At 54.2% G+C, this 27,965-nt stretch overlaps 1 protein-coding gene across 1 annotated transcript; it reads right to left on the bottom strand.

The window, feature by feature from the left end:
* Positions 1 to 57: 57 nt before the first annotated feature.
* SEPTIN5 (septin 5) lies at positions 58 to 24,380 on the bottom strand. Its single transcript, XM_048822095.2, has 11 exons — positions 24,217 to 24,380; positions 16,631 to 16,727; positions 15,567 to 15,653; positions 14,013 to 14,136; positions 13,412 to 13,546; positions 12,252 to 12,369; positions 11,100 to 11,201; positions 10,256 to 10,352; positions 7,829 to 7,964; positions 5,451 to 5,553; positions 58 to 4,487 (listed from the first exon to the last, which is right to left on the bottom strand). The coding sequence occupies exons 1-11, from the start codon at positions 24,304 to 24,306 to the stop codon at positions 4,431 to 4,433; spliced, it is 1,146 nt and encodes a 381-aa protein (XP_048678052.1). The 5' UTR covers positions 24,307 to 24,380; the 3' UTR covers positions 58 to 4,430.
* Positions 24,381 to 27,965: the final 3,585 nt, after the last annotated feature.

Genomic DNA, 27,965 nt, shown 5'->3' with positions numbered 1-27,965 from the left:
CCACTCCTAACACGTCCCCCTTCCGCAGACAGAAAACAAACTCAGGAAAAGGTCGTCTTGTGGGTTTTTTTCATGTATTTATTTCACTGACCAGTTCAGGTAGTAAACATTATTAATAATAATAATAGCCATCATCATTTTAATAAAATGGATACGTTTCCAAAGGGTTTGTTTCTCTTCGTTCACAATGACAAAGTACTCAACAGTAATGTACAAAAAAACCCAACCAAAACGACAATGGGGAAAGGAAGCGCCTAAGAACAGAGCAAGGGGATGCAGAAATCACATGGTCACGAGCAAGCCAGGGTTACTGCGTGTGCAATGAAGGAGCGGGGAAAGCCGCCGCACAGCGTGAAGAATGGAATTCCCAGCCCCCAAAGGAACAGGATGCAGGACAAGGCATGCAGGTGGTCAGCGAGTGCTGGCCAGAGCCAGGACCAGTGGCACACAAACAGGTTCATCCCACAACCACCTCCCAAATCAGGCACACGGTTTGAGACGTGGCACCCACAACCCCCAGCCCAGCGACAGCTCACGAGAACTCGGTGGAGCCAGACTCAGAGCCTGGAGTTGCTCAGAAGCGCAAAAAACTGGCAAAGGCTTAGGATGCAGGGGGGGGGGGTGTTAGGGGGAAGGAGCATCCTAGCCATACTCTCTACTTTGTTCGCTGCCAGGGGAGGAACCGCCAGCCATGCTTACCCAGGAACGCCTCTACCAGTCACAGGGCAGCTCAATTCAACAGGGGGAGACTCCACTCTGAGAACACGCAGACAGGGGGCAGATCTCCAGAGCATTCCAGGGGCTCACCTCCATTTCCAATGTCTTTCCAGGCAGCCAGCCCTCCCCACAGCCTCCCGAGAGGAAGAAAACCTGCCGTGTTGTCTTTGCTGGTGGGTCTCTGTGGTCCCACTTCCCCCTCTGGAGAAGCTGCAGCTCTAGCTGCCTTGGCAGAAGGTGCTTTTCCCTCTCTGATGCCACGCTACCCCTGCCCATGGCTGAGGAGTTCAGCCCTGTGTGGAATGGGTCTGGGAAACCTTACCTGATTTAGCAGAAGTTTGCATTGAGTTGATGGAGAGGTCCTCGCCGGGAAAGGGGGCAGATGTCTTAGTCAGCAATTCTGGCTGCGGTGCCCTGTCCTGCCAAATGCCTCAGACCCACAGCAGTGCCCTGCTTCAATGCCTTGCTTGTGGAGTCAACCACCAGTACAGCTGCAGGCTGCACTCAACCAAACCGTCATCTAATGCTAAAGGGAAGATGATCTCCTCTACCCCTTCTTGGGCCAAAACATGCTGGGCACAGAGGCCCCCTTAGCTGATCTGGAAATGTTACCACCTTACCTGCAACAGATTGTTAACTTGTGGAATTCACTGCCTCAGGATAATGCAGAAGCAAGGAACTTATCAAGCTTTACAAAAAGGGAACACACCCTCCAATGAACAGGAACAGCATTTGCAGTTACACTAGCATGAACAAAACTGATTCAAGTTAGCAATCCTCATGCGTCAGGATAGTAGCTGATCACCAGCCCAGGCCTGGAAGAAGCTGCCCCCTCGGGCTACAATACCACACAAGCAAGTGCATTATGGCGAGGCGGCTCACACTTTCCCTTTAAGCATCTGGCATTGGACAGTGCTGGAGACAGGAGTAAATGGCCCCTCAGTCTACCCTGGCATGGCATTGCCCATCTCTTATGTGCTTCGCACAGAGGGGACGGGACAGGACAAAGGAGCTGGGGAGATAGTGACATTGCTCTTCTGGCCTGAGTTTGGGCCCCAGACACACTGTACCGCTCTGCACTTCATTGGGGCAGCAAAAGGGGCCTCTTAAACAAGCCAGCCTCTAAGCTGAGAGGTTCAGTTTGCCCTGGCCTAGCTTAGACATCTGTCCAAGAGGCACTGCTGCCCTTCATTAGCTTAGCCTCTCCTCATTATTTCTGAGGTCTGTCCCGTCTCTCCTATACCTACCCGAGACAAAAGAGGGTTGCCTGTGAGTAACAGACACCGCCCCCGCTACTCACCAAGAGGACAAGAGATCAGGCCCCAGGGCCCTGCTGAGAGAAGCCAGCATGACACACTGCTAGCAGAAGCAGCCCTGGCACTTAACCAGACCCAGCCAACGCCGTGTGTCACACCAAGAGCCGGCCATCAAGGAGTCAGAGCTGGACAACACAAAGCCACAGGTAAATGGGCACCCACAGGACTCAGAGCGGGAACCAGGGGCTGGGCAAGAAGGACCCACCCCCATGTGCATCAGGCAATCAGCTCCTTGCCAGCACTCCAAGGAGTCTAAGGGAAGACCCAGTTAGCCTCCGGGCCCATTTTCCCTGGCCGGCCAGTGGCATTACTATCAGACAGGCCACACTTCTGGTTGCTCCTTTACTGTGCTTGGTTAAAAATAACCCAGCAAATGACAGCAGGACAGCGGCTGCTGCAGACACAGCCCTCGTTTCTCTGCCACCAGATCCTGCCAGCTTGCCCTGCGCTGGGACTCAACCACGCAGGTCCCCATGGCTAGGACCAGGGGCGGGAAATGGGGGATGCCTAAAGCTACTGCCCAGAAAGGCTGCTGGGTGGAGTCCTGGGTGACAGGGAAGAGAGGGGGCAGTGCATAGCCAGCGGAGCTGGGCTGTACTAAGCCTCCTCCCAGGGACTCAAACGTTCCCTTGCTGCCCACAACCCATTCAGCACCAACCTGCTCCCTACACAGCCAGGGCCAGCCTTATGGGTGGGAGACATGGGCGACTGCCCAGGGAGGCGCCATCCAAGTGCCACAAGATGGCAGGCCTGGGCTGCCAGAATGGGAGTGAATGCAGGTGAGCCCAGGGCTGAAGCCCTTGGCCAGCTGGGCCGGGGGCGGATCATACCGCCTGGAGCTGCCAGCCAGGCGGGGAGGTGCAGGCAGCCAGGCTTGCCCCTGCGTCTCCCCTTCCCGTCCTCCTGCTAGGCGGTCAGGGGAGCCCCCAGGCTCAGAAACTCCTCCCTGTGCAGCCATGAGTGGGGCGGGGAAGGGCAGCCAAGGGTGCTATTTTCCATAAGGCCAGCCATGTACATAGTCTGTCTTGCCTCCTCTGCCCCGATAGAAGTCTTTCAGCTCCCCCGTGTGCACAGCGAGAACGGTGCAAAGGAAAATGTCCTCCCTCCCCAGCAAGACGGACTCAGGGGCCAGCAAGGCTGCTAATGCTCAGGGATGAGGAAAGCTCCGTATTTAGAGTTTGTCTCCTGCCCCGAGACTTCCCCTGGTCAGGTACAAACTGGGACACTGCCCTCAGCTCTTTGGTCCCTCTGGCTGGCGTGTCACCTTTCCCAGTGAGCCCAAGGGCTATGCACAGGCTGGATGGCGGGGGCTACACCAGGGATACCCCTTCCCTCAACCCAGAGAGAGCAGGAAGCAAAGGAAAAGCCACCAAGCTTCCTGCTAACTGCTCCCTAGTTCTGCCAGGGACTCAGATCCACAGTATGGTTTGGCCACAGCAGGGGCAGGGCTGGCTGGGAAGATGCTGGCACCTCATGGGCTGCTCCTGTATTCCTTGTGTCCGCAAACCGGGATCTCCCAGCACCGAGTGCCGCATCCTCACCCCTGTGCTCCAAACCAGAGTTTCTCAACGTTTTTGATTCCAGGGACCGGCTCCCTGCCTTCCTAAGCTGTGTCAAGGAGATCTGAGGGACCGGCGCCAGGCCAGGGACCGGCCGTCAAGAAACACTGCTCCAAATGAGGGCAGGGGAAGCTGGTATCTTCTAACCTAGTGGGTGGGGCTGATCTCTCCCCTCTCAGTGCAAAAGATCCTGGAGTTTCTCAACAGGAAAATTAGACAGGAATGTTCAGGCACCTTAAAAATACCCCCGCAGGCCAGTGTCCCCTGATCAACTCCACCCCGCCCCCAGCCCACTGCTCTCCCATGCAGAGAGGGGGGTGGCCTGGAATCCCCCAGTGGGGGAGGGGTGGCTGGCTGGGTCCAAGTCATGAGCTCTTGGTGCAGAGGGAACATTTGTCCTTCTAGGTGCCCACCCTGGCCCAGGGGGGTGGGGGGGAGGGTCCCAGCACCTTGGTTGGGAGTAAACATTTATGTGCATTTACACAGAGTCTTCAAAGCTAATGCGCCATCGAAACCGTGACTTTGAACAGAGGCGCGTTCCCTGGCCAGGGCTGAGTATATCTGGAAGTTGGAACGGTTCTAAAAATGCCTTAGACACTTCCCAGGCTTAAAAGGAACAAAAGAAAAACACACCAGTAAATTGCTAAGTGAAGAGCCTCTTCCACACTCCAGCTGACAGGAAAGCCAGTGTCACTGCTAATAAATTAGGGGGTGGGGGGGCACAGCTCTCGCCCACAAGTCTCTACACAACGGGGAACTTCTTCCTACAACGGCCACTTCTCAAGCTGGGCCCCAGAAGGTCGCCAGGGATTCCCTTTGCTCTCCATCCTCCTGGCTCTCACTGGTCCTGCATCTGCTGCTGCATCTTCTGCAGCATCTCCTGCATCCTCCGCAACTGCAGGAGAGGGAGAGGGAAGGTCAGACAGAGCGCGGCTCCGCCCCGGCCAGTGGGATGCTCTAAGGGGGTGGTGGGCTTGCCCCGTTACTGGGACGGCATGTTTGCGAGTGGGGCTCTAGGCCCCCATCTGCCCCACTCGGTGCGTGTCACTCCGCTGTCTGCATGGGCTAGCTAGCGACGGCTCACAGGGTGCTCAGGATCATGCAGCCGGGGTTTGGAGGAGCCCCCACCGTCAAGGGCAGGATGGGAGATGGTGCTCACCCCCGCGAGGTGGAGAGGGCGGGCGGGATGGCGCTCACCCTGACGCACTGCGCTGCCCGAGGCTCTGCCCTCTATCACCCCCTTTCTCATGATCTCGCCTTTGCCCCACGTCCTGCTCCTGCCCCTTTCCCCAGTAACTCAGCACAGCGGCTGGCACAGGGAGGCGGTTGTGCTACACCCTGGCCTGGCAGCTGCACAGCGTGACCTGGCCGGGCTGTACAAGGGAACCGTGTGTGGTCCCAGCCTGCACTTGGTGCACTCCTGGTCCTCGCACCCACTCGACTGACTCTGGGTGCTTCAGGTCACAGGGCGACCATGGCAGGGGTGGTCCCTGCCAGCTTTAAACCCTCTGACTCTGGAACCCAATGGTGCCCACCATGGCAGAGCTGACTGGTGCTTTGCTCAGCCTTGGGAGGGATGAAGGGGCTTTCAGAGAGACACCCTCTAACTCCTCTCCGAACTTGATGGCTGCTGGCATTGAACAGGGCCTTGCTCTGCAGTTCACGGGATGGCATCGCCACTGACCGAAACGGACACAGCCTCCGGGCCCTGCCCTCCTGACTGGGAGCTCGGGAGTGCAGAGGGCAGCAGAAGGAAAAGTAGAGCAGGGACGGGGGCACCAGGGAACCCCAGGACAGCCTCGCCTGGGGCAGCCCCTCTGCTCATCGCTGAGGAGGGCAACGTGCAGTGGGTACCCACCTCTTCATCCTTCATTTTGATCAGCTTCTCCGTTTCAGCATCAGGCGTCGGAAGGGGCAGGATAGGGATGGGGCTTTCTATCCTGTTGTCCTGAGTCAGCTTACTGTGGGGGGGAGAGAGTGGAGAAATTGAGTCTGTTCCTGGCAAGCTGGGGTTTGCGCAGCGGGGAACGAGGCCCCGTCACAAACACCGCAGGGCACAATCACAGCCCCAAGCGCCTGGCCAGCCAGCTGGCGAGTGGCACAGAAACCAGGCCGCTTGGATGCGGTTTGGGGGAGCATGGCAAGGATGTGTGGGATCCATTCACACACAGGTACGTATCACACTTGAGATTTCAGAAGAGCGGGCTGCGGCAGCTATTCTAGGGGAAAGCCACAAACCAGCTGCGGAGAGTAAACCCAATCCCTTAAAGAGCTGGCATCTCTGACCACCTTACCCTAAGGCCACATCAGCAAACCAATAAGCCACGAGCTGTGCGGATGACAAATTTATGAGAGGCATTTACCAATCATGGTCTTGAGGTCTCTCTCGCTGTTTGAGATAAATATACACACACATACACCCACGCATAGACAGAGGTCGGCACGAACATCAACATTTGTCAAGCAACCGTACCATGTTCACAGACCTTTTTCAGAAGGACCAAAACATGGAGCCAGTTTAATTATACGAATCCTAGCAAGAGTCGGGGCACTACATTCAAGTGGTGAAGAACCCTCGGGGAACAACAGGCAGCCCTTAGAGAATTCCAAGGTGTCACTGCATCCTCTCACCACTTGGTGGCCCTGTTGACTCAATGCACATTTATCTTAGAGTTCAGCTCCATAGGAAACTATTACATCCCAGTTCCCTCGGATTTGAAGTGTAGAGAATCAGCAAAGACATGAGAATTGGAGGCAAACCACAAGGGTGTTGGATTTAGTACCAAAAAAAATGTAGGGAGGGAGGTAACTATTTTAGTTAAAAGAAAAGGAGGACTTGTGGCACCTTAGAGACTAACAAATTTATTTGAGCATAAGCTTTCGTGGGCTACAGCTCACTTCATCGGATGCATGCATCCGATGAAGTGAGCTGTAGCCCACGAAAGCTTATGCTCAAATAAATTTGTTAGTCTGACATGCATCCGATGAAGTGAGCTGTAGCCCACGAAAGCTTATGCTCAAATAAATTTGTTAGTCTGACATGCATCCGATGAAGTGAGCTGTAGCTCACGAAAGCTGATGCTCAAATAAATTTGCGAGTCTCTAAGGTGCCACAAGTCCTCCTGTTCTTTTTGCGGATACAGACTAAACACGACTGCTACCCTGAAACCTAGTTTAGTTAAGTAATTTATTCATCATCTTCTTTTAAATGGTTACTAAATTCTGTATCTAAACAGTATTTAGGCAAACAAGCCACTTCTCTCAGCTCTCTAGAGTTAATCATTCCATACCTAGCTCTCTTGGGATTCTGAATTCCCTCCAATGAAAATAAAAAAGGTTTGTCTGTCATAGAAATGTAATTCTATGCAGCTGTGTGCGCACATACACATCACATGTATATATCCACATGCACACTTACAGATATTTACACCCAGTGTACAAGCGTTACTTGCCCATCAGTGTAATACAGCCACTTCTGGGGTGGAACGTGAGAGCACACAGCAACACTAGGCAACAGCTGAGCACAGGAAGGGAAGGTCACAATCTACAACAGAAGTGTGCTAGAGATTTTTAAAATTCGACATTTCAAATTTGCAGGGGTGGGGGGGGGTTTTTAAGAGATTTCTGTGACCAGCTCTCCCTTCCAGCTGAAACTGCAGGGAAGCAGAGTACAGTGACCCATGAGAGGGCAGGGCAATCGTTGGTGACTCGTTAAGACTCAGTAATCGCTAATTGCTCCAACAGACGCATTGCCAGAGAAACAGCAGCATCTCAGGGGTGATGTCATGCCTAAGACAGGCCACAGCTGCCGAGGACGTGGGAGCTGCCAACCCCCCCGTTCCAGGCTGCTGCTCTGGCAACACGAGCCGTTCACAGACAAATCCCCAGGGGGACAGCTGATTCCCTGTTAATGTCACTAGGCCAGCTCCATTTTTTCCTACCACTGAAAAGAGCTCCTGCACTAGGACCATCTCTCTCGGTGCCCACAACACCGCAGGGCTGAGGGTGGGAGTGTCCAGGCAGCGACCAGGCTTCGCAGAGGTCTCCCCGAGGTGGTTCTCAGAGACACTGCGATTGGGGTACGGTGACTAGTTGTTTCTCCTTTCAGTACACCTGGCTGCCATCTGCAACTTCTCTCTGCAGAGAGTACCCCCGCCAGCACCTGGAAGCAGATGAGAGCTCCCCCGCCCGAGGCTCCGGACGCACAGGAGAAGAGCACCGCCCACGGGCACCCACCTCGTCATCTGCTGGATGCACTGAGCTCTATAGTTCTCATAGTGAACATCACAGGTGACGTCCTTCAGGTCGTGCATGTGTGTCCGGATCAGCATGTTCCGCAGCTTCACGAAATCACAGTGCGCCTGGTTTTCCACTGGGGGAGCAGCAACAAACAGCACTTGGCTTTCACCCCAACACCTGACCGGGGGCAAGGATGAGCAATGGCCCCTTCAGAGCCTCGCCACATCCAACCCCTGTCCCTGCAAGGTCCCTCCAGACCACCCCATTAGCCCATCTCCTACCCTGCCCGGCACCCCACTTTCATGCTGCTTGGGTACACATGCCCATGGGGCTGCCTCTCTGCTGGCGTGATATCAGGGCACTTGGGCTCAAGCTAACACCACCCTGGTTTCAATGGGAAGGGGCTGGAGGTAGAATATTTCCAACAACAGGGTCCTCTGCTCTAGAGCTTGCTTCTCCCCTTGGTCACAAGAGCCTGAATTTGCTGACCTGTAGGCCAGGCTGCTAAGCTCACCTGGCTCCCAGGGCTTTGGGAAAGAAGACTGTGTGGGCAGAGGCTTGGGGCCAGGCGGGTTTTGACTGGGGACACTGGTTCCAAGGGGTATGGATCGTATTCATCAAATCGGGCACAGTCTCTGGGACTGCAGCTAGCAATGGAAACTAATCAGAATCAAATCGAAGGGCTTTATGAGCCTGGTCTCTGGGTCTATCTTCATCCTAAATCTAGAGCCTGATCCAAAGTCCACTGAAGTCAATGGACTTCTTTCCATTGATCCCAATGGATTTTGGATTAGGCCCAGACTCACTTGCTTTTGAAGAGGAGGATCACACAACAGGGAGGTGAAATCACAGGGAGGCAGGCACACCAGGGCTGCCCTGAGGCATGGGCACAGTCTGTGTGTATCTAACAAGTGTCACCCCTGTATAGCCATGCAGACAGCAGCTTTACTCCTCTTCTGAAACAGCCATCAGTGGGCTTGGCTCAGGATTTTCCAGTTAATTGTTCCCCTGCGTACCTGCACAGTTAAAAGGGCCAGTTCCAAGGGAGGTCAGGTCCCCCGTCTGACCTGCCTCCTTTCCTTTATTTTTTAGCTTGCAAAGTCAAGAGCAGCCAGGCCACGTCACACCACGGATTTCGCAAGCTGCTTTTCCTCCCAGACACAAACGCTGCAATGCATCCGCCCCGTCCGAGCCGTCAGGGTGTCCTGAGCAACCCTAGCACAACACACTAGTGCCTGTATGACCCAATACCCGCACGCACCCTGCCGCGACAAGCCAGAGGAGAGTCAGATCAGCCACCACCCCCATTTCCAGGGCACTGGGCCCAGGGGATTTTATAATCCGGGAGAACAGAAAGTTACAGGCCAAGTGAGGCAGCCCAGCCCTTGAAAGAAATGTTCACTGCATAACACTCTTCTCCACTGGAACGCATCACTGCTGGTAGGGCTCTCTGAGCACCACCGACTCCCCCGGCTGGAGCCAATGAGGCTTAGCGGTTGGGAGCTGCCTTTGCAGAATGCCGGCATCGCTCTCATTTAAAACCGCGGTTTCTTCCCATCGAAGCAATAAACCCGCCCCATTGTGGGTGTACTGTGGCTACACAAAAAGGAAAGGAGGACTTGTGGCATCTTAGAGACTAACCAATTTATTTGAGTATAAGCTTTCGTGAGCTTCATCGGATGCAGTGAGCTGTAGCTCACGAAAGCTCATGCTCAAATAAATTGGTTAGTCTCTAAGGTGCCACAAGTACGCCTTTTCTTTTTGCGAATACAGACTAACACGGCTGCTACTCAAACCCGTGGCTACACAGCAGCTCACAGGCCACTGCCACCAACATCAGCCTGGCCAAAAGCAGACCAGTGGGGAGAGAACATGAGAGGACACCGTCTAATCACCGCTGAAGCCCGTGCTGCTGCAGCTTCGCTGCTACCAGGACCTGAGCTGGCAAGATTAACGCTAGCTCGGGTACGTGTACACGGGCTGCAGTCACACCCGGTGAATACAGCACAGACGAGCCCTCAGCGTGCCCTGCTGCCAACACGCACTTACCACCAGGGCCCTCCCTAGAGACTGTGGTGCCCTACGCAGCCCCACTGCAGGGGCTTTGGGAGGCAGGAGCAGCCAGGGCAGGAAGGCAACAGGGCATCCGTCCAGGGCATCAGGCTGGCCACTGGGGCTGGATGCAGCTGCAGCTGGGTGCCCCACATTTCTTGGTGCCCTATGCAGCCACGTACTTTGCGTACGGGTAGGGACGGCCCTGCTTACCACCATGGGGCTCCAAAGCCACAGGCCTTCACTGAAGCTCCCAGCAGCCCCAGCGTAGCACTGAGCCGGACTCTCCACCAGCCATAATTCTGCCTGAGAGCTGCCAGCCCTCACCCCTCCTCCTGGCTTCCCTGCCAGGCGCCCAGGAACACGGCCTACCTTCCACAATGCCCCACGGGTACAGCCGCCCACGCACTCTCTGGCCTTTGGCCTCTACCACCGTGTTGCTGCCGATGACGGCAAAGGGAGCGCTCTCCTGAAACGAGAGCCGCCGAGGAATGAGGAAGCCCGGGCAGGGCTGGCAGGAGTCACGCATGGCCCAGATGGGAGCCCCGAGGGCTCGGGTTATGATGCCCACACAGGGTGACTGTGTTCTCTGGCCCAGTGGTGGGGGTGCAGGCAGGAAAGTCATGCAGGAACCTCATCCTGTTCCAGACATCGAACACGTAGCTCGTCCAGGGAGAGGCACACGCTGCCCCTTTCCGGAGCGGCCGTCAGCGGGACGCCAGCTCACACTGCCCCTAACCAGGCCAGGCTGCCCTGCGCATGCCACGCTCAGGGACTCTCTGCTAGGCCAGCCCCGAGCCAGCTCAGGAACAGAAAGGGGCCTGGCCCTCCCCGGTGTCTCGAGGGCCATTGTCTGCCCCCGGCCAGTTGTGCACAGTCGCATCGTTTCACCCGCATGCCCTGCCCTGCGATGCATTCCCGACAGCTCGTCGGGCGAGAATCGCTGCTCCGTGGCGACGAGCGTCACTCAGAAACCGACGCTCAGCACTGGGACACGGAAGGAGCCGCACCGCCAAGTGGGATGCGAGAAGCTGCCAGCGGCACTGCTGGATCACACATGCAGATTGGCTGACACTGGGGGATCCTTCCTGGTGGGATGGGGGAAGGGCACCTGGCCCCCCAGGAAACACGAGCCTTGGGGACTCTGCAACCACTGCTGGAACAACTATTTGATGAGACCACTGAACTGGAAGAAGAGGTCCAGGGCCTTCCTCACCTTCAGCTCTCGGTCTTGCTGTTTGAATTCCTCATCTTCATCAGAGTCGCAGTCTGGGAACTGGTAAACTTTAATCCCAAACTTGTCGATCTCTTCCCGGATCTGCTCCCCCGCAGGGCAAGGCAAAAGGAATGACAGCACCAGAGAGCCCGTCAGCAGGACCAGAGAGTGCAACCCCCTGCACCCGGCTGCCCTCACTGCAGCCTCTCTGCTCTGGTCGCTGGCAAGGGAGGGGCCCCCCCGGGCTGGGAATACCAGCGGGGAAAGCACACCGCATTGTGGACTCTTCTCCAAACCCCGCAGAGCACTCTCCGGGGAACAGACTCTCTCCTGAGATTGCCATGCTCCCGGGAAGGCCAAGGCAAGGAGGAGAAGTGATGAAAGCAGGGACGCCAACCAACCAGGCCCCATCAGGGCTGGCTCCTGACTGGGGCATCTGGAGATGGGCAGGGAGGGAAGCGTGTGGACCCATTTGCCCTATCGCCAGCAGCTGCTGTGGGATTGGATAAATGACCCACCTAAACCTCCCTAGTTTGTTGTTGTCTGTGTTGAATTCAAGGGCAGGGACACCTCTGCCCGGTGACACATGGGAAGGAACGAAGGAGAGGAACGGTCTTCTAAACAAGACCAGCTTAGCCCTAGGCACACGTGTGTGTGGGAGAGGAATAAGGGGGGCACTGAAGCAGGTGACGCCCACTGGCAGGAGCAGAAGCTACAGTTACAGCAGCTTGGCTCCCCGGGCCCTATGCCAGAGACACTAGAGGCGACAGAGCGTCACGCAGAGGCGAGCGGTGACTCTGCAGCAGGAGCAGGGATCTCTGGTAGGCAGGGCACCAGGCCGGATGGGGGACCCAGCCACAGGCTGGGACGGAGCTGGATGGGTCCCCACAGGGGTTATTTTGCATGGGCCCCATGAAACATGGGGAGCAATGGGACAGGGCCATGGGTCGGGCCATTCCGCTCCATCCCTGACACAAAACGGGGATGCAGGGTCTGCTCGCTCCTGGCTGGCTGTCCCCACTGATCACCTCTCCAGCGGGGGGGGCTTTGTCGGCCTCCTTCGAGCAGGGCTCAGGCAGAACCTGGGACTGGGGGAGCCATGCGGCCCCGAGCCCTGCCAACATGTTCTGGTCGGACAGCAGCATCTCTCACCCTCTCCTTTAGCTTCCGGATCTCACTGGGGATCAGGCAGTCGGCCTTGGCGATCAGGGGCACGATGTTCACCTTCTCATGCAGAGCCTTCATGAACTCGACGTCCACCGGCCTGAGCCTGCAGCAGGGAGGGCGAGTGGCCGGGGTTACCTCACCCTCCTGCTTTTCCTCTGGAGGGGACAGTCCAGTTCTCGCAACAGGCCAGACGCCCTCTTAGCAGTAAGTTGGGGGGCTAGAGAAACTCAGCCTCGGGTCCTGGGGCAATGGCACTGCCAACTTTACAAGCCACAAGGAGAGTTCTCAGCTGGTGCAGTTAGGGCATGGGGGGTGGCTTGAACATAACAGCTCAGCCTATCGAATCAGAAAGACACCAGATGGGTATATACTCCCCTACAGCATAAACCCTGCCTGGGGCCCCACCCTGGGCCCACTTCAGCTACCTTGCATGAAGCTATCAGATCCGGCTCCCTTGGTATCCCCACTGGGCAAGCTCCCTTAATGTACGCCAGGGAACAGGCTGGCACCAGGACTGGGAGGTGGAAAGGCAGCTTAAAGCTCTCTCTGCCCCCACCCTGTCCGGCACCGGGCACAGATCCGCCAGACTGACGATCAGGGGCTGCATGTTGGTTTTCTCCTTCTGCACCCCCAGGAGAGCAGCAGAGAGAACTGGGCTTTGGGCCTGCAGGGGATCAGTGCCTAGAGAACAGGCCTCGCTCTGAGCACCGTGGAGCCAAGTTCATGTGATCAGAGTGTGTCACGTCAATGAGTAAACTCCCAAGATGGGGGTGACGGAGGGCTAGCCTGGGCAAGAGCAGATATCCCTCGGTTAGCGCCTCTAGCCCCAAATCCCACTCGGGCGCATTACCTTCAATCCCCCACATTGCCACAAGAGGGAGACATTTGGGCACAGGCTCCTCCCACCAGCGTAAGGGGATGAACGGTTTAACAAGGACACAGCACCTTCTGGGCAGTGCTGCTATGTAGGTGCTAACTGCTACAAGCCCCCATAGCGGAGGGGGGAGGAAAGCAGAAGAGGCAGGGTTTTGCTCTCATGACTCCTGCTAACAGCAGCAGGAGCCCGCGCGCGAGACCCTTGCACGGGCCACTCTGAGGCGCGGCCCCGGGCAGAGGCCTGGCTCCCAGCGAGCGCAGCACCTCACCCGTGTCCGAAGGGCGAGACGAAGTAGAGGCAGCAGTGCACTCGGTTGTCCTGGATGTTCTTCCGGTTCAGGCCGCTCTCGTCGCGGAAATACTGTTCGAACTGCTGGTCGATGTAATCGGTGATGGGCTTCCAGCTGGGGGAAGCAATGAAAACATACACCGAACCCTGCCTTTAACAGGAGGCAGCCTCGGAGATACACAGCACAGGAGGCATCAGCTCCCTGTCCCCTTCCCTAGCCTAAGTCCCTGTCCTGGGCAGTGCTAAGGGCTGAGTTTGGCCATTTCTCTGTAACGCGCGAGAGCGGCACCCCCCCACCCTGCTCCCATCGCCCAGCAGGGAAGGAAATGGCAGCTGACAGAGCCTTAAGGTCAAGAGCAGAGCAAGTTCCCTAAAAGTGTGGGGGAGCCACCAATGCCCGAACCATGGCCCTGCCCCTTTTTCCCAGGCCCCGCCCCGCCTCTTCCCCCCAAGACCCCGTCCCCTGCTCACTCCTCTCCATCTCTTCCCCCTCAGTTGCTCGCCCTTACAGCCAGTAAAAAGTGATGGGGCCATGGACCCCTGGCCCCTCCATTCTGGCGCCCCTGCCCAGCTGCCCTCACCACTCAGTGTTGTTCACAGCATCTCCAAAGCCTGGGGTGTCGACTATCGTCAGCTTCAGCTTGACGCCCTTCTCCTCAATGTCCACAGTGTGTTTCAGGATCTCCACCGTTTGGCTGATTCGCTCTTCAAACAGAAATAAATGAACTCAAACCAGTGGACAGCGCTGAGAGACCCCCTCCCCAGGCTGGGTCTGCACACGGACAGGTCTTCGGCATCAGGCCAACTCCCACAATACTACCCTGCACCGTCCCAGGCAGAACTGCTATGGGCAGGGGAGCGTTTCACTGAAAAGTGTATTTTTTTGGGCAAAAATGTAAGAAAACCAAAATATCCGATTCTGAAATGGGAAACGCAGTGCCTCATGGGAGTTGTAGTTTGGGTGCTTCCTGCTTTCATTCGCCTACAGAGGCCCGGTGCCCACCTTGGGCAACATTTCCCATCATGCATCAAGGGCTTGGTACGGGGAGGTGGTGCATCATGGGTAATCAAGTGCAGCCAGGGAGCCTGGTCCATGAAAGAAAACAGGAGCATGAAGCACCTGAACCGAAACTCCCATGAGGCACCATGGCAACATTTCAGAATTTAAATATTTTGGTTTTCAGCTATTCACTTTTCCAGTGAATTTTCCTGCCCAAAGCAGACACTTTTGGGGGGAAATTTCATTTAATTGAAGATCCAATTTTCCATCCAAAACCAGTGTTAATGGAAAACTTTCACTTTAAGCAGACAGCCTTTGTGCACATTTGCCTCGATTGCCCTGCTGGCTTCGCTGAAGTCCACAGGACTACGAACAGGCCAGAAAGGGGAGTGGATCAGAGGAAATTTGAACCCATGAGGAAGATCAGGTAAAATGAGCATAATATGGAACACAGAGCGATTATGTGACTTGCCCAAGGCCACACAGTGAGCTAGTGGCATTGTCCCAACTCCTAGCCCCTGATCTAACTACCAGGAACACCGCCTCCCAACATTACAGGATGTTCCTAGAAACCTACATACACAGTCTGTGTTGTTCTAGATGACATCATAGGAACTGCCACGTAACATCATATCATAGGCCAGCATCCTGCCACAGGCAGTGACCAACACCTGATACCTTAGGAGAAACCCCAATACGGCACTAGACCAACTGATCTAAATGGCCAGCCTCTGACACAAATCCTCTGGGAAAGAGATCCTTGTTAATGAAAGAAGCAGGCCCTCCTATGTGCCAGGGACTAAGGCTGCATCCCTGCTTCTGCCCAACTGTCCAGGAAGGAGAGACCAAGCTGAAGATCTAAACAAACAGGCCCCATGTAGCAGGCCACTCGGCATCTTTTCTTTGGAGAGAAAACCCTAGTGCTTGGAAATCCCCGCCCCAAACTTTTCTTGCTCTAGTACTAGAGGCTGTATGGTTTGCTGGGGAGAAAGGGGCAGCTAAGGGGCAGTGAGGAATGTGGGGTGCTTTGTGCTGTGGCTAATGTGAGGACTCCAAGTGCTGTATTTGAAAAGAGAACCAGTTTAGCCCCTGTGGAAACAACCTGCCCCACACATCCCCCTTGTGCTGCACTTACCCTCGGCATTGAGAAGCTTCCTGTCTTTGTAAAGATCAGTCAGGAACAGGCTATTCACCAAGGTGGATTTCCCCAGGCCCGACTCTCCTAATGGACACAAAGAAAAGCAACACAACCCAGCACCCAGATTACAAAGAAATCCTGGAGCAAGGCTTTCCATGCTGCCTCCCGAGCCAAAGCAAGCGAGAGACGACCCTTTCGGGGGCAGCACACTGGCGGGCACATCCCCAGCGAGATCCCTCTGACTCTGTATAAATGGGAGAGCCCAGCTCCTCCCTGTTCTCTGCCTAGGCTCCTAGCCAGCCCTGTTTCTGCTACCTGCAGTCACGCCTTCGGCTGGTGGAGGGACAAGCACACTCAGCTCAGGGGGGCTAAAGGGGGAGCCGGAAGAGCCCTTCCTCCAGAGTAAGTGTCTGACTGGCAGACTAGGGTGGGGCAGGGCTGAGGAGTCAAAGAATGCTTGTCTGGGAAACTAGAAAGCAGAACCTGGGAAAGATCCAGCTGATGCTGGAGTCTCTGGGAAAGAGGGCTGGTGGGCAGGTGTGGGCACAGGCCTCTGCCCCATAGCCCCAGGACCTGATCAGGCAATCACCAGAGAGCACCTGGCTCAGCCAGCTCATGGCTGTGCTCCTGGGTTTCTTTAGTGGGAGTCTGCGGATCGGTTCTGATTCAGCAGAGGGTGAAAGGAGACATTTGGGCTCAACAGAGAAGATGAAACCCTGACCCACTGAAATCATTAGCAACGCTCTCATGGACATCAGTGCCACTTGGGCTTCACCCAGTGGTTTGGCAGGCCTGGAAATGGCTTCAGTATCTCCAGGGCAGGGCACCAGCTTGGGGCTTGAGCCACCTCCTTGTTCGCGCTGAGCAGCTTCCCACTCCCCCAGCAGCCGCGGTCATTTCATGGGTGCTTGCCCCGTACGACTCTGTACTGGGAGAGCACCAGCTCCTTGGGACACAATGGATGTCCTCCCAACACTATGCCCAGCAGCAACTGGGCCTTATCCAGGGAGGCAGGCAGGAAGGCTCCCAGGGAACCCACTGGGGTGGCAGGGAAATCTCACCGGCGACCATCAAGGTGAAGTCGAAGCCCTTCTTCACGGATTTCCGGTGCACCTGGTTAGGCAGGGTGGCGAATCCCACATACTGCTTCTCGTGGTCCTGAGGAAGGAGGCAGACAGGGACAGCTCACGGGCTGCTTTGCCAGCCAACCAGGCCATTCTCACATGACTGTGGAAGGACTGGGGCCCTGGCAGGCTCCCATCAGCATGTGGGAGACCTCCAGAGAGACAGCCTCGCCCATCCCCAACTGCAAGAGCAGAGGCGGGCGTTCTATCTTTCCATAAGCTTCCCAAGCCCTTCTCCTCCTCCTGACTGGCACAGCAACAGACAAACCTGCCAGCATAGATACCAAATGTGGGTTTTTCTCCAGGTCCCCTGCAGCCCAGGCTGCAGGGCTGATATTCCTTTGTCTCTCCAAAGAAAGGGGAAAACATACATTTTGCGATGGACAAGCCTGTGTAATTTATGCTGCCAAGACTCTAGTGCTGTGTAACAACAAGGGCATGAGGGACTGCCTTTGGCTGGCTCTCTCGGGGTTTCCTCTCTTGCATTCGGGCCAATCTCGAGCTGCTTATTTTAAAAGAGAGTCAAGTTTCAGGAGGCTGCAGAGTGAAATGGAGAAGGCAAAATAGCAGAGAACATCTCCGGTGCTGCCCTGGTTCAGGCGCTTTCATCCAAGGGATAATAAAGCGCTTCGAGCCTCCCCGTTCCGTTCCATCACTGGAGCTCAGCGCAAACCTGCGTTGACCTCTCCCATGCAGGAATACAAGTGTGCAACACGCATCGGGCCTCTCTTACACGCATGCACTTCCCCCTTGTCGGAAGTGCACGCGCTGGACGATACTGCAGGCAGGTCATTCTCGCTGCATCTAAGAGCCGCACAAAAGCGGCCATTGGCAGTGCACAGCAAGAAGTTTTATTGGTCCTACAAAACCCAGAACCATTTGTGAGCACCTCACCTATTCACCAACTAGTTACATTGATACGGACATCTCTCTTTTACAGGGCACTCTTGTAACCGCATGTAACCTGGGCGATCATACTGCAAGCATAGGGGACACCACCCTGCATGCACGCAACACCTGCTGTGTACCTACACACGCACCGCAGGAAAATACACGGCTGTATGCTACATACGCACACACGCATACTGCAGTCAGGCACACTTCTTCAACGCCTGCTGGAACAAAATGCTACAAATGCTGCATGGACGAAGTAAACACACACTACATGCAAAACAGTCCTGCATGTGACACGCTGCATGCATGAGACCCTACAGAGACACGCCACATGCCTCTGCACACACACACAGCCCCATAAAGGGATAAAACCCAAGGCGGATTAAAGGAAAGTTTGTGGGATCTCATCAAGTGAGGCAGGCAGCTCTCCTTTAGCACAGGCCGATTATTTCCCAGAGCTCTCACAGCATGCACGACCCAAGAAGAGCTAACTCCAGCGCTCCCATCCCCACCCGAGGGGTTAATGCTGGCTTCAAGATGTGACAGGCAGCTTTCTGGGGCCTGGGGGAAGAGCCAGTTTGGGTATCTATCATGCCACAAATTCTAGCTCAGCTCAGCAAAAGCCCATGAATCCAGCAGTCATAGCTCATGTATCTTGGGAAGAACGGTTGGCTGCACACCACAGTTGCTACACAGAGGAGTCCTTCTCTCAGCCAAGTCTGCTCAGTCACCAGTCCTGGATCCCTACAGCCCAGCTGCAAAATCTGCCCCCCGCTCGCTGCAACGCTCCATGCATATTCCTGTTCCCCGCCTGCCCCTAGAGAGGAGGGGCAGGCAAGTGAGGCAGGTGAGCAAGGACCTGGCAAACATGCTCCCATCCAAATCTGAGCCACGTGGCAATTCATCGACCACCCGGGCTGGATGCAGCCCAAATTCTGTGTTTCAAACCCGCCGCGGCTGGCTTAAAAACAAACCCGCCACCAGGATTCACGCCGCCCACACAGACCAGCACAGCCAAGAGCCTTTCGCAGCTCCCACCCAGCACTGGCATCAGTGCTTCCATCCATGGGTTTGGACACTGCCCCCTCCCTGGTTGCCTACTGCCTGCAAAGTTAGGCCAGTTCACCCCAGCTGAAGATGTACCCTGATCCTCTTCTTCTCTCTTCTTCAGCCCCAGCTGCACAGTGCCTGGAGAAGCTACTTACACCAAAGCAAATATTTGGGGCAAACCCCCACAAATCATGTGCATTGTGCCACTGGGGCGAGTCTCCCAATGGGGTTGCCAGACCCGTGACATTTTTATCACTCTAACCCTGACAAGTGGCGTGGCCAGAGGCTCCAATCCCAGTCTCCTGGGCTTGACTCTACACTACATTTCAGCATTGATCCCCTCTGCTTCCTTCCCATCCTTAGTTAATATAGACGCGGGGGGGCAATGAACACATGAAATCACAGAGTGAAGTCAGGAGTGGGATTAGAACCGGCACCCCTAGTGTTCCTCCCAGGCAAGCGTTTAGCTGACTGAGCTAAAAGGTTTTGACATCCCAAACCACAGGCCCAGGAAGCAGCAGCAGCGAAGGAGGAAACTCTCTTGATAAAAAGTGACAGAGGCTCCAGGTCTGTCACTGGTTCCTCTGACTGGAAAGGAGGGCATGGATCTCAGGCTTCCCGGGCAATGTCAGGCTTCATTACTACGAGGGGAATTTTAACCTCTCCATGCACCCAACTCCCTTGGATCTTGCCGGGAGAGCTGCCTGGGGAACACGCCGCAGCTACGCCCCGGTGTGCTTTGCAAAGGGCAGATGAGACGCATGCTAAGAAGGGTAAGAAAAGGTCAGTGTCAGTTTGCAAGAGGGAATCGGGAGACTAAGAAAAAGGATCCCCTCTATTGGGTGTGTGTTATGTGCCAGAGCTCTTCTGCTTTCTGGCTGCTTGGCCTGCAATCAAAAATACAACGGTCAATAACCCAGGAGGCCCTAGGTGTTGTTCAGTGGTAAATTAAGATGGACTTAAACAGCCAGCACCCTTTGCTAGTCCCTTTTCACACAGATGCGCTTTGAGTTTGGTCCAGGAGGGAGATGTGAGTCATTCTGAATGGTCTTTGGAAGCAGTTGATCACCAGCTCCTATCTTGGGGGACCTTAGGAACAGGAACCGTGCAATAACAACTCCCGTCCCATATCGTTTATTCTTTTAAAAAAAACCCACCAGACAAGGTAACTCCGCCTCTGACAATGGAGAGATGGGCCAAACCGAGCCCTGGAGTCACTCCGCTAACTTCAATGAAATCAAAACTGGGTGAGTTTGGCCTATTGCCTCTCCGGTAGCTACTCAGGCCAAGCTGGAGAGATTAGACCTATTGTAATGCTAGTTACTTCCTTCTATGTACACCTCAGAGGAGACTGGCTGCTCCATTTCACATGGACAGATCCTACTGGGCCCAGACTGCTGCCTTTAATCAATAGCTCACTCACCGACACAATGCCTTCCCTTCAGCGTTTTGAAAATGATCGTTTCATCCCTAGTCAAGGGCTAGGGTGAGAGGTCCCCTCCCCACGGCTGGGGCTGCTTGATGGATAGGAGCGCTCCCCTTCCAGTTTCGTTGTATTTTAACCCTGGTCTAGAATGGCTAATGCAAAGGCAGCTCAGTCTCTGGGAAGGGGAAACCCTCCCATTGCTCCCCAGCGACTCCTCTGACCAATTCAGGGATAGCTTTGTCAAGTGCCGAAGGGAATCCCAGCTGGCCCTCTTGCACTGGGAGCCTGGCTGAGTGCACATGCTCCAAAGTGTACGTGTGGGGAGGTGGGGTGCAGAAGCAGTTTCCCCCAGAGGAAAAGGGGGGGAAGAGATCCTCATTGCTCTAATGGGGCTTCCTCCCTTCCCTTGAGGAAGGCACTTTGGTCTTTTAAATACTTTGATCTATTTAGTGTTTTCATATTAACGTAGCTTGCCTAACCTGCCCCACTGTGGTCCCAGACAGAGAAGTTCAGCGCGAACAAGGCCAGGTTGAAGCAGTCTATCATGGGATGCATACCATGGATCAGCGACTGCCCAGAAACATGTGTGCACATTTCCCACCCACTTCAGTGGGGGCTGTGTATGCATGTCTGAGGGCAGAATTTAGCCCAAAATATCTATCTCAGCATGGACTGACTAGCTGCACACGGGCCCACCCGATGCCGTGTTACAGGCACTGAACAACAGGTCAGATTCCTGCTAGCTGTAACACTCCTGTGGCGCATTGGGCTCAATGGAGGGCAAATATGGCTTCTAAGTCAGCTACCTGAGTCCTACATCCGCACCGCAGAGAGGGGATGATGTAGTCAATCAAGAAAGCTCACGAGGCCTAGAGGTGGGTGGTGCCCTAGTCACACGATAAATCCAACATGTTCATTAGGTTTGATTGTTTGTTGGTGCCTTTTACGCTCGAAGGGATGCTGCGGTAATAGACATATTCCAACACTGACACTCTGGGGTCATCCGCCTGGGGAGAGCAGGGGACTCCGTGTTGGGGGAATGGTGGGCTCCATGACGTCTGAGCACAGCTGGTGAAGGAGAGCGGGTGTCTTTCCCACCTGCTGATCGGGAGTAGAAGTAAAATCCCGCCGTCCAGCAGGTTGGGGGCTTGGACCTCAGGGATGGGTAACACTGCAAAAGCTTCCTCTCCCCCTGCACAGTCCTAATATGGGGCTTGGCCAAGCCTCACCTAACGCAGCCCACAACACCCAGATACCTAAAGGAGCCCCACTGGACCCAAATAAAACAGCAGCAGCGGGCAGGAAGCCAGGCTTGCATAGAGATAGGTCAGCCACAGCCACATCCTTCCAGGCAGAGCCCTGCTGTCTCCTTTGAGTGCGTGTCCTTTAGGGTCAGCCTCACACCCGCACGAAGGCCTCGGGACGTCACACAACCCTGGAGGAGTGACCCTGACACTTGGAGGAGAGGAAAGTGATCAGGACGAGTCAACATGGATTCACCAAGGGCAAGTCATGCCTGACCAACCTGATTGCCTTCTATGATGAGATAACGGGCTCTGTGGATGAGGGGAAAGCAGTGGACGTGATATATCTTGACTTTAGTGAAGCTTTTGATACGCTCTCCCACAGTATTCTTGCCAGCAAGTTTAAAAAGTATGGATTGGATTAATGGACTATACGGTCAATAGAAAGCTGGCTAGATCGTCAGGCTCAGTGGGTAGCGATCAACAGCTCGATGTCTAGTTGGCAGCTGGTATCAAGTGGCGTGCCCCAGGGATCGGTCCTGTGGCCAGTTTTGTTCAACATCTTCACTAATGATCTGGATGATGGGATGGACTGCAACCTCAGCAAGTTCGTGGATGACACTATGCTTGGGGGAGAGGTAGATATGCTGGAGGATAGGGATAAGGTCCAGCGTAGCCTAGACAAATTGGAGGATGGGGCCAAAAGAAATCTGATGAGGTTCAACAAGGACGAGTGCAGAGTCCTGCACTTAGGACAAAAGAATCCCACGCACTGCTACAGGCTGGGGACCCACTGGCTAAGCAGCAGTTCTGCAGAAAAGGACCTGGGGATTACAGTGGACGAGAAGCTGGATATGAGTCAACAGTGTGCCCTTGTTGCCAAGAAGGCTAACGGCATATTGGGCTGCATTAGTAGGAGCGTTGCCAGCAGACTGAGGGAAGTGATTATTCCCCTCTATTTGGCACTGGTGAAGCCACATCTGGAGTACTGCGTCCAGTTTCGGGCCCCCCCATTACAGAAAGAACATGGACAAATTACAGAGAGTCCAGAGGAGGGCAAAGAAAATGATTAGGGAGCTGGGGCACATGATTTATGAGGAGGGGCTGAGGGAACAGGGCTAATTTAGTCTGTACAAGAGAAGAGTGAGGGGGGGATTTGATAGCAGCCTTCAACTACCTGAAGGGGGCTTCCAAAGAGAATGGAGCTAGGCTGTTCTCAGTGGTGGCAGATGACAGAACAAGGAGTAATGGTCTCAAGTTGCAGTGGGGGAGGTTTAGGTTGGATATTAGGAAACACTATTTCGCTAGGAAGGTGGTGAAGCACTAGAATAGGTTACCTAGGGAGGTGGTGGAGTCTCCATCCTTAGAGGTTTTTAAGACCCGGCTTGACGAAGCCCTGGCTGGGATGATTTAGTTGGGGACTGGTCCTGCTTTGAGCAGGGGGTTGGACTAGCTGACCTCCTGAGGTCCCTTCCAACCCTGATACTCTATGATTCTATGCCCCACAGGCAACGGCTAAAGCCAGCCAGAGTGAAAGCGGAGGCGTCACCGACATTCGGGGCCCTGTTTATAAACCAAAGGGGTCTAATCTCCAGTTTGGGACACACTGCCTGGTTCGCCGAAGGTCACGGCGATACATTGTATCTTGGGGAGATCCCAGCATATTCCGCAGTCAGCCCTATCGAGCGCTTATGGTGAACAAAGGGTACAGACGGTAACAGCAGCCTGTAGGCGGAGATCTATTAAATTCACACCCTACCCCTCTGTTAGGAGCACTGTCATTTGGGTGTCTGGCAAAGGGAAGAAATCCCTCGTACTGCTGTGCCACTCGGCCAGGGGCTGTCTACATATGTACACTGGAATTTAAGGTGTGTGGCACAATGCACGTTGCCTCCACAGGGGCTGCATGAGCAGTTTGATTGCGCGCACACACTGGCTTCTCCCATCTCCTTTACAACTGACCCCCCCCACATAGGCCGACCTGCCATTTCACACAACGGCATCACTAACCCAGTGATTACCCGAGGGATCAATTTGACCCAGTGGGTTTAGTTAGACTTAGGGACTAGTTAAAGGCTGTGTGATGGTGAAAATCAGCCAGATGCCACGAGAACGGCAGACGGCAGGAAATGATCCATCCCAAGCCAGGATGTTGACGGCCCCCCTGCCTGCACCCCGGCTCACAGCGCATGCTGCCCCGTACACATTGTCCTGGCCCCTGACTGGTGCAGAGAGTGCTCCAACCACGTTGGTCAGTGCTCAGTTCCCAGCCAGCTCCTCAGTGCCCCTCCTGATGGCCAGATAAACGCAGGGCAGCCACTCTGCTCTGTATAGGGCATATGTGACACCGCATCTTTGCCAGGGCAGCGAGCGTACAGCGACGGACCTGTACTCCCCTTCCCTTTTCAGAAACCTGAGCAGACAAGAGGCAAAAGCAACTGCCTGGATCAAAAACCACAGCTCTTATGGCCTGCTCCCCTCACACCCCCTTCCCAGGCCAAGCCTAGCAGGACAGTGTGTGGGTGAACTTGAGACACGGTCACCAGCCCAGAACAGCAGCAAAAAAAAAAAAAAAAGCCTGGTTAGTGAAATGCAGCGTTAACATGGTAACACAAATCAGGCAGTGTGTACATGTACACACCCACGCAGTGTCCCTCCCTTGCCCTACTCAGATGGGAGCGGAGGGGAGTCACTGTGTGAAACAATACTGCTCTGCCATGTGTCTCCCAGCTGTCTGACACCTCCCTGCAGCCCCTCACACCCAACCCAGTCCCGCTGTCTGTTTCCTGGCTCTTCCCCTTCCCAGCGTCTTTCCGCTCCTCTGCCTTCAGAGGTCCCGTCTGCGGTTAAACCCTTTTCCTCGGGCAGCATTCCCCACCCCCACCCCAAGCTATAAATACACCCTGTACCTTCAGCTTGACCAGGCGGCTTCTCTGTGCCTGCGTCCGGGGAGAAAGCAGCCGCTCCACTAATCGCTCCTGAATAACGATTGAATCCATAACCCCGGCAGGCAAGTCTGAAAGCTGCCCCGGGCCAAAGAAACCCAACAACAGCCACCCATGTGTTCACTCCCAGCCTTGAATAAATCCATAAGGCAGCCACCCCCCGCCTGTGCACACACACACGCACGCGCACAGCTCGGCCCCTCTGCCAGGGCGAGCGCTCCCACGACAGCCATTTCCTGTGGTGCTGAGGTTCCCTGGCCTGCGGGAGGGGCGTGCGAACAAGAATAGGACCAAAGTGACAGCGACTGGGGGGGGGGAGCTCACAATAACCCAGGCCAATTTCGTTCACGGGAGGATGGCCCCGCAGGGCACTGTAAGCAAACAGGACACAGCCCCATCCCAGAAACCGAATCCAGTTTTTCAACCGGACTCTTAAATTTGGTGTTTTCCTTACATACGCTGACTGGTGGAGCTGAGCAAAGGTGCAGCGGGCCCTGAGCACCCCCGACGAGAGGCAATCCTGTGGCTGAACGTTTCAAGGGTCCACAAAGCTTCCAGGAGACATGGGTTCAGATCACACCCCAGATCCAAACGCCTCCGGATTTGCCTAGATGCAGTGCAGGCCCATCTCCGGGCACGAGCACAGGTTTGTTTGACCTTTAGTTACAGACCCACCTCTATTGGGCAAATGACCTTTGCTGGACCCTAGGGAAGTCATTTAAGTTTGGATGGAGGTACAAAAAAGTGGGGGGGGGGGGAACAGGGGACACACACAGGAAACAGTATTGCCAAACCCAATCATTCCAAAATCGTGTGTGTTAGTCCCCTCCCCCAACATCAGATTAGTTTAAAAACCAAGAAATTGGCTTAAGAACAATGCAGGGTTTTTGCTTGTTTTTTTTAAAATAATCCACATGGGGGGTGTTTTTATTTATGGTCTGGGTTGGAAACCTTTTGAGGGCAACTGGGCCATGTTTTCAGGCTCTCCTCTGCAACCACAACAGGTAGAAACTTACTTTTTAAAAAAACGAATGCTGAGATTCCCGTGGAATCACATGACTCCAGGAGCTGGGACATTAAGAAATACATCAACCATCACGAGAGTTGAGATACAATCGCAAGAGATGACAACACTGGTGGTGCGGGGGGGGGACGACACCTCTAACTTTTTGTACCACGCTCAACGCCATTGGCTCTGAGTGTGTTCCAGGCTGGGCACACAGAAGAAAGTTCCTTGTCAGTCCCCCTTCTCCCAGGTCACACTCTCTAGTTGGGCCTGTTACGCCCCAGTTCTCATGCTGTGGATCATTGATCGGTAAGGCTCACCCTGAATATTCTCTGTGCACCCCACTGGGGACTGCATGTTTCAAGTCCCCCTCGATGCCAATACACAGAGGGATACAACTGGCTCCAGGGCCTTGACTCTTTAGCTCAAGCTTGTTTCAGCTCATGCTTTTAGCTGTGGAGGTCCCCAGTTCAAACCCCAGCGCGTCAGCCCAGATGGCAACTGTCACATAAGCACTTGCAATCCCGGGCCCCGCCTGTGTGCTCTGTACACCGCTATTAGTGGGAGCTCTGGTTGCTCTAAGTTCTACTGCGTTGTCTCTCTGAGGGTCCTCCACAGAGCAGCCAATGGCTTTACGCCTCGGCGGTAAATATCAGAGCAGGGAGGAGTTGGAGAACATGCTCTCAGAGGCCTCATATCATACAGAAACACAGGCATAGGAGGAAGCAAGAGGAATCAGGCTGGACACCCTGCAAGCCCTGGGAAAGTGATTGCGAGTTCTATCAACCTGACCCAGACGGATGAACCTGGAAAAGGAGGGAAAAATGTGTCCAGGCAACATTGATCTGAAACAGCCCAAATATTTCATGCCTGGTTTCCCATCCTTCCCTCTGATGGAGCCTTATTTCTGGAGATGAATTGGTGAGGCGACTCCCATCTTTTCATGTACTGTACAATACATCTTCCTACTGTATTTTCTACTCCATACATCTGATGAAGTGGGTTTTAGCCCACGAAAGCTTATGCCCAAATAAATTTGTTAGTCTCTAAGGTTTCAGAGTAACAGCTGTGTCGGCCTGTATTCGCAAAACGAAAAGGAGTACTTGTGACGCCTTAGAGACTAACCAATTTATTTGAGCATAAGCTTTCGTGAGCTACAGCTCACTTCATCGGATGCATACTGTGGAAAGTGTAGAAGATCTTTTTATATACACACAAAGCATGAAAATATACCTCCTCCCACCCCACTCTCCTGCTGGTAATAGCTTATCTCAAGTGATCACTCTCCTTACAATGTGTATGATAATCAAGTTGGGCCATTTCCAGCACAAATCCAGGGTTTAACAGGAACGTCTGAGGAGGGGGGGGAGATAGGAAAAAACAAAGGGGAAATAGGTTACCTTGCATAATGACTTAGCCACTCTCAGTCTCTATTCAAGCCTAAGTTAATTGTATCCAATTTGCAAATGAATTCCCTATGCTACCAGCACTCCCAGCTACCTTCGACACACCACTGACTTCCTGAGGAAACTACAATCCATCGGTGATCTTCCTGATAACACCATCCTGGCCACTATGGATGTAGAAGCCCTCTACACCAACATTCCACACAAAGATGGACTACAAGCCGTCAAGAACACTATCCCCGATAATGTCACGGCTAACCTGGTGGCTGAACTTTGTCCTTACCCATAACTATTTTACATTTGGGGACAATGTATACCTTCAGATCTGCGGCACTGCTATGGGTACCCGCATGGCCCCACAGTATGCCAACATTTTTATGACTGACTTAGGGGACGAGAGCTGAGGAAGCGTTGTTCTAACGCCCCTACTCTGCTTGTGCTATATTGATGACATCTTCATCATCTGGACCCATAGAAAAGAAGCCCTTGAGGAATTCCACCATGATTTCAACAATTTCCATCCTACCATCTACCTCAGCCTGGTCCAGTCCACGCAAGAGATCCACTTCCTGGACACTACAGTGCTAATAAACGATGGTCACATAAACACCACCCTATACCGGAAATCTACTGACCGCTATTCCTACCTACATGCCTCCAGCTTTCACCCTGACCACACCACACGATCCATCGTCCACAGCCAAGCTCTGAGATACAACCACATTTGCTCCAACCCCTCAGACAGAGACAAACACCTACAAGATCTCTATCAAACATTCTTACAACTAAAATACCCACCTGCGGAAGTGAAGAAACAGATTGATAGAGTCAGGAGAGTTCCCAGAAGTCACCTACTACAGGACAGGCCTAACAAAGAAAATAACAGAACGCCACTAGCCGTCACCTTCAGCCCCCAACTAAAACCCCTCCAACGCATTATTAAGGATCTACAACCTATCCTGAAGGATGACCCAACACTCTCACAAATCTTGGGAGACAGGCCAGTCCTTGCCTACAGACAGCCCCCCAACCTGAAGCAAATACTCACCAGCAACCACATACCACACAACAGAACCACTAACCCAGGAACCTATCCTTGCAACAAAGCCCGTTGCCAACTGTGCCCACATATCTATTCAGGGGCTAACACCATCATAGGGCCTAATCACATCAGCCACAATATCAGAGGCTCGTTCACCTGCACGTCCACCAATGTGATATATGCCATCATGTGCCAGCAATGCCCCTCTGCCATGTACATTGGTCAAACTGGACAGTCTCTACATAAAAGAATAAACGGA

This window comes from Caretta caretta, chromosome 15 (genome assembly GCF_965140235.1).
Source record: "Caretta caretta isolate rCarCar2 chromosome 15, rCarCar1.hap1, whole genome shotgun sequence".
In the NCBI taxonomy this organism is placed as follows: domain Eukaryota; kingdom Metazoa; phylum Chordata; order Testudines; family Cheloniidae; genus Caretta; species Caretta caretta.
The sequence above is the reverse complement of the archived record's forward strand: the minus strand, read 5'-3'. Positions and strand labels throughout refer to the sequence as shown.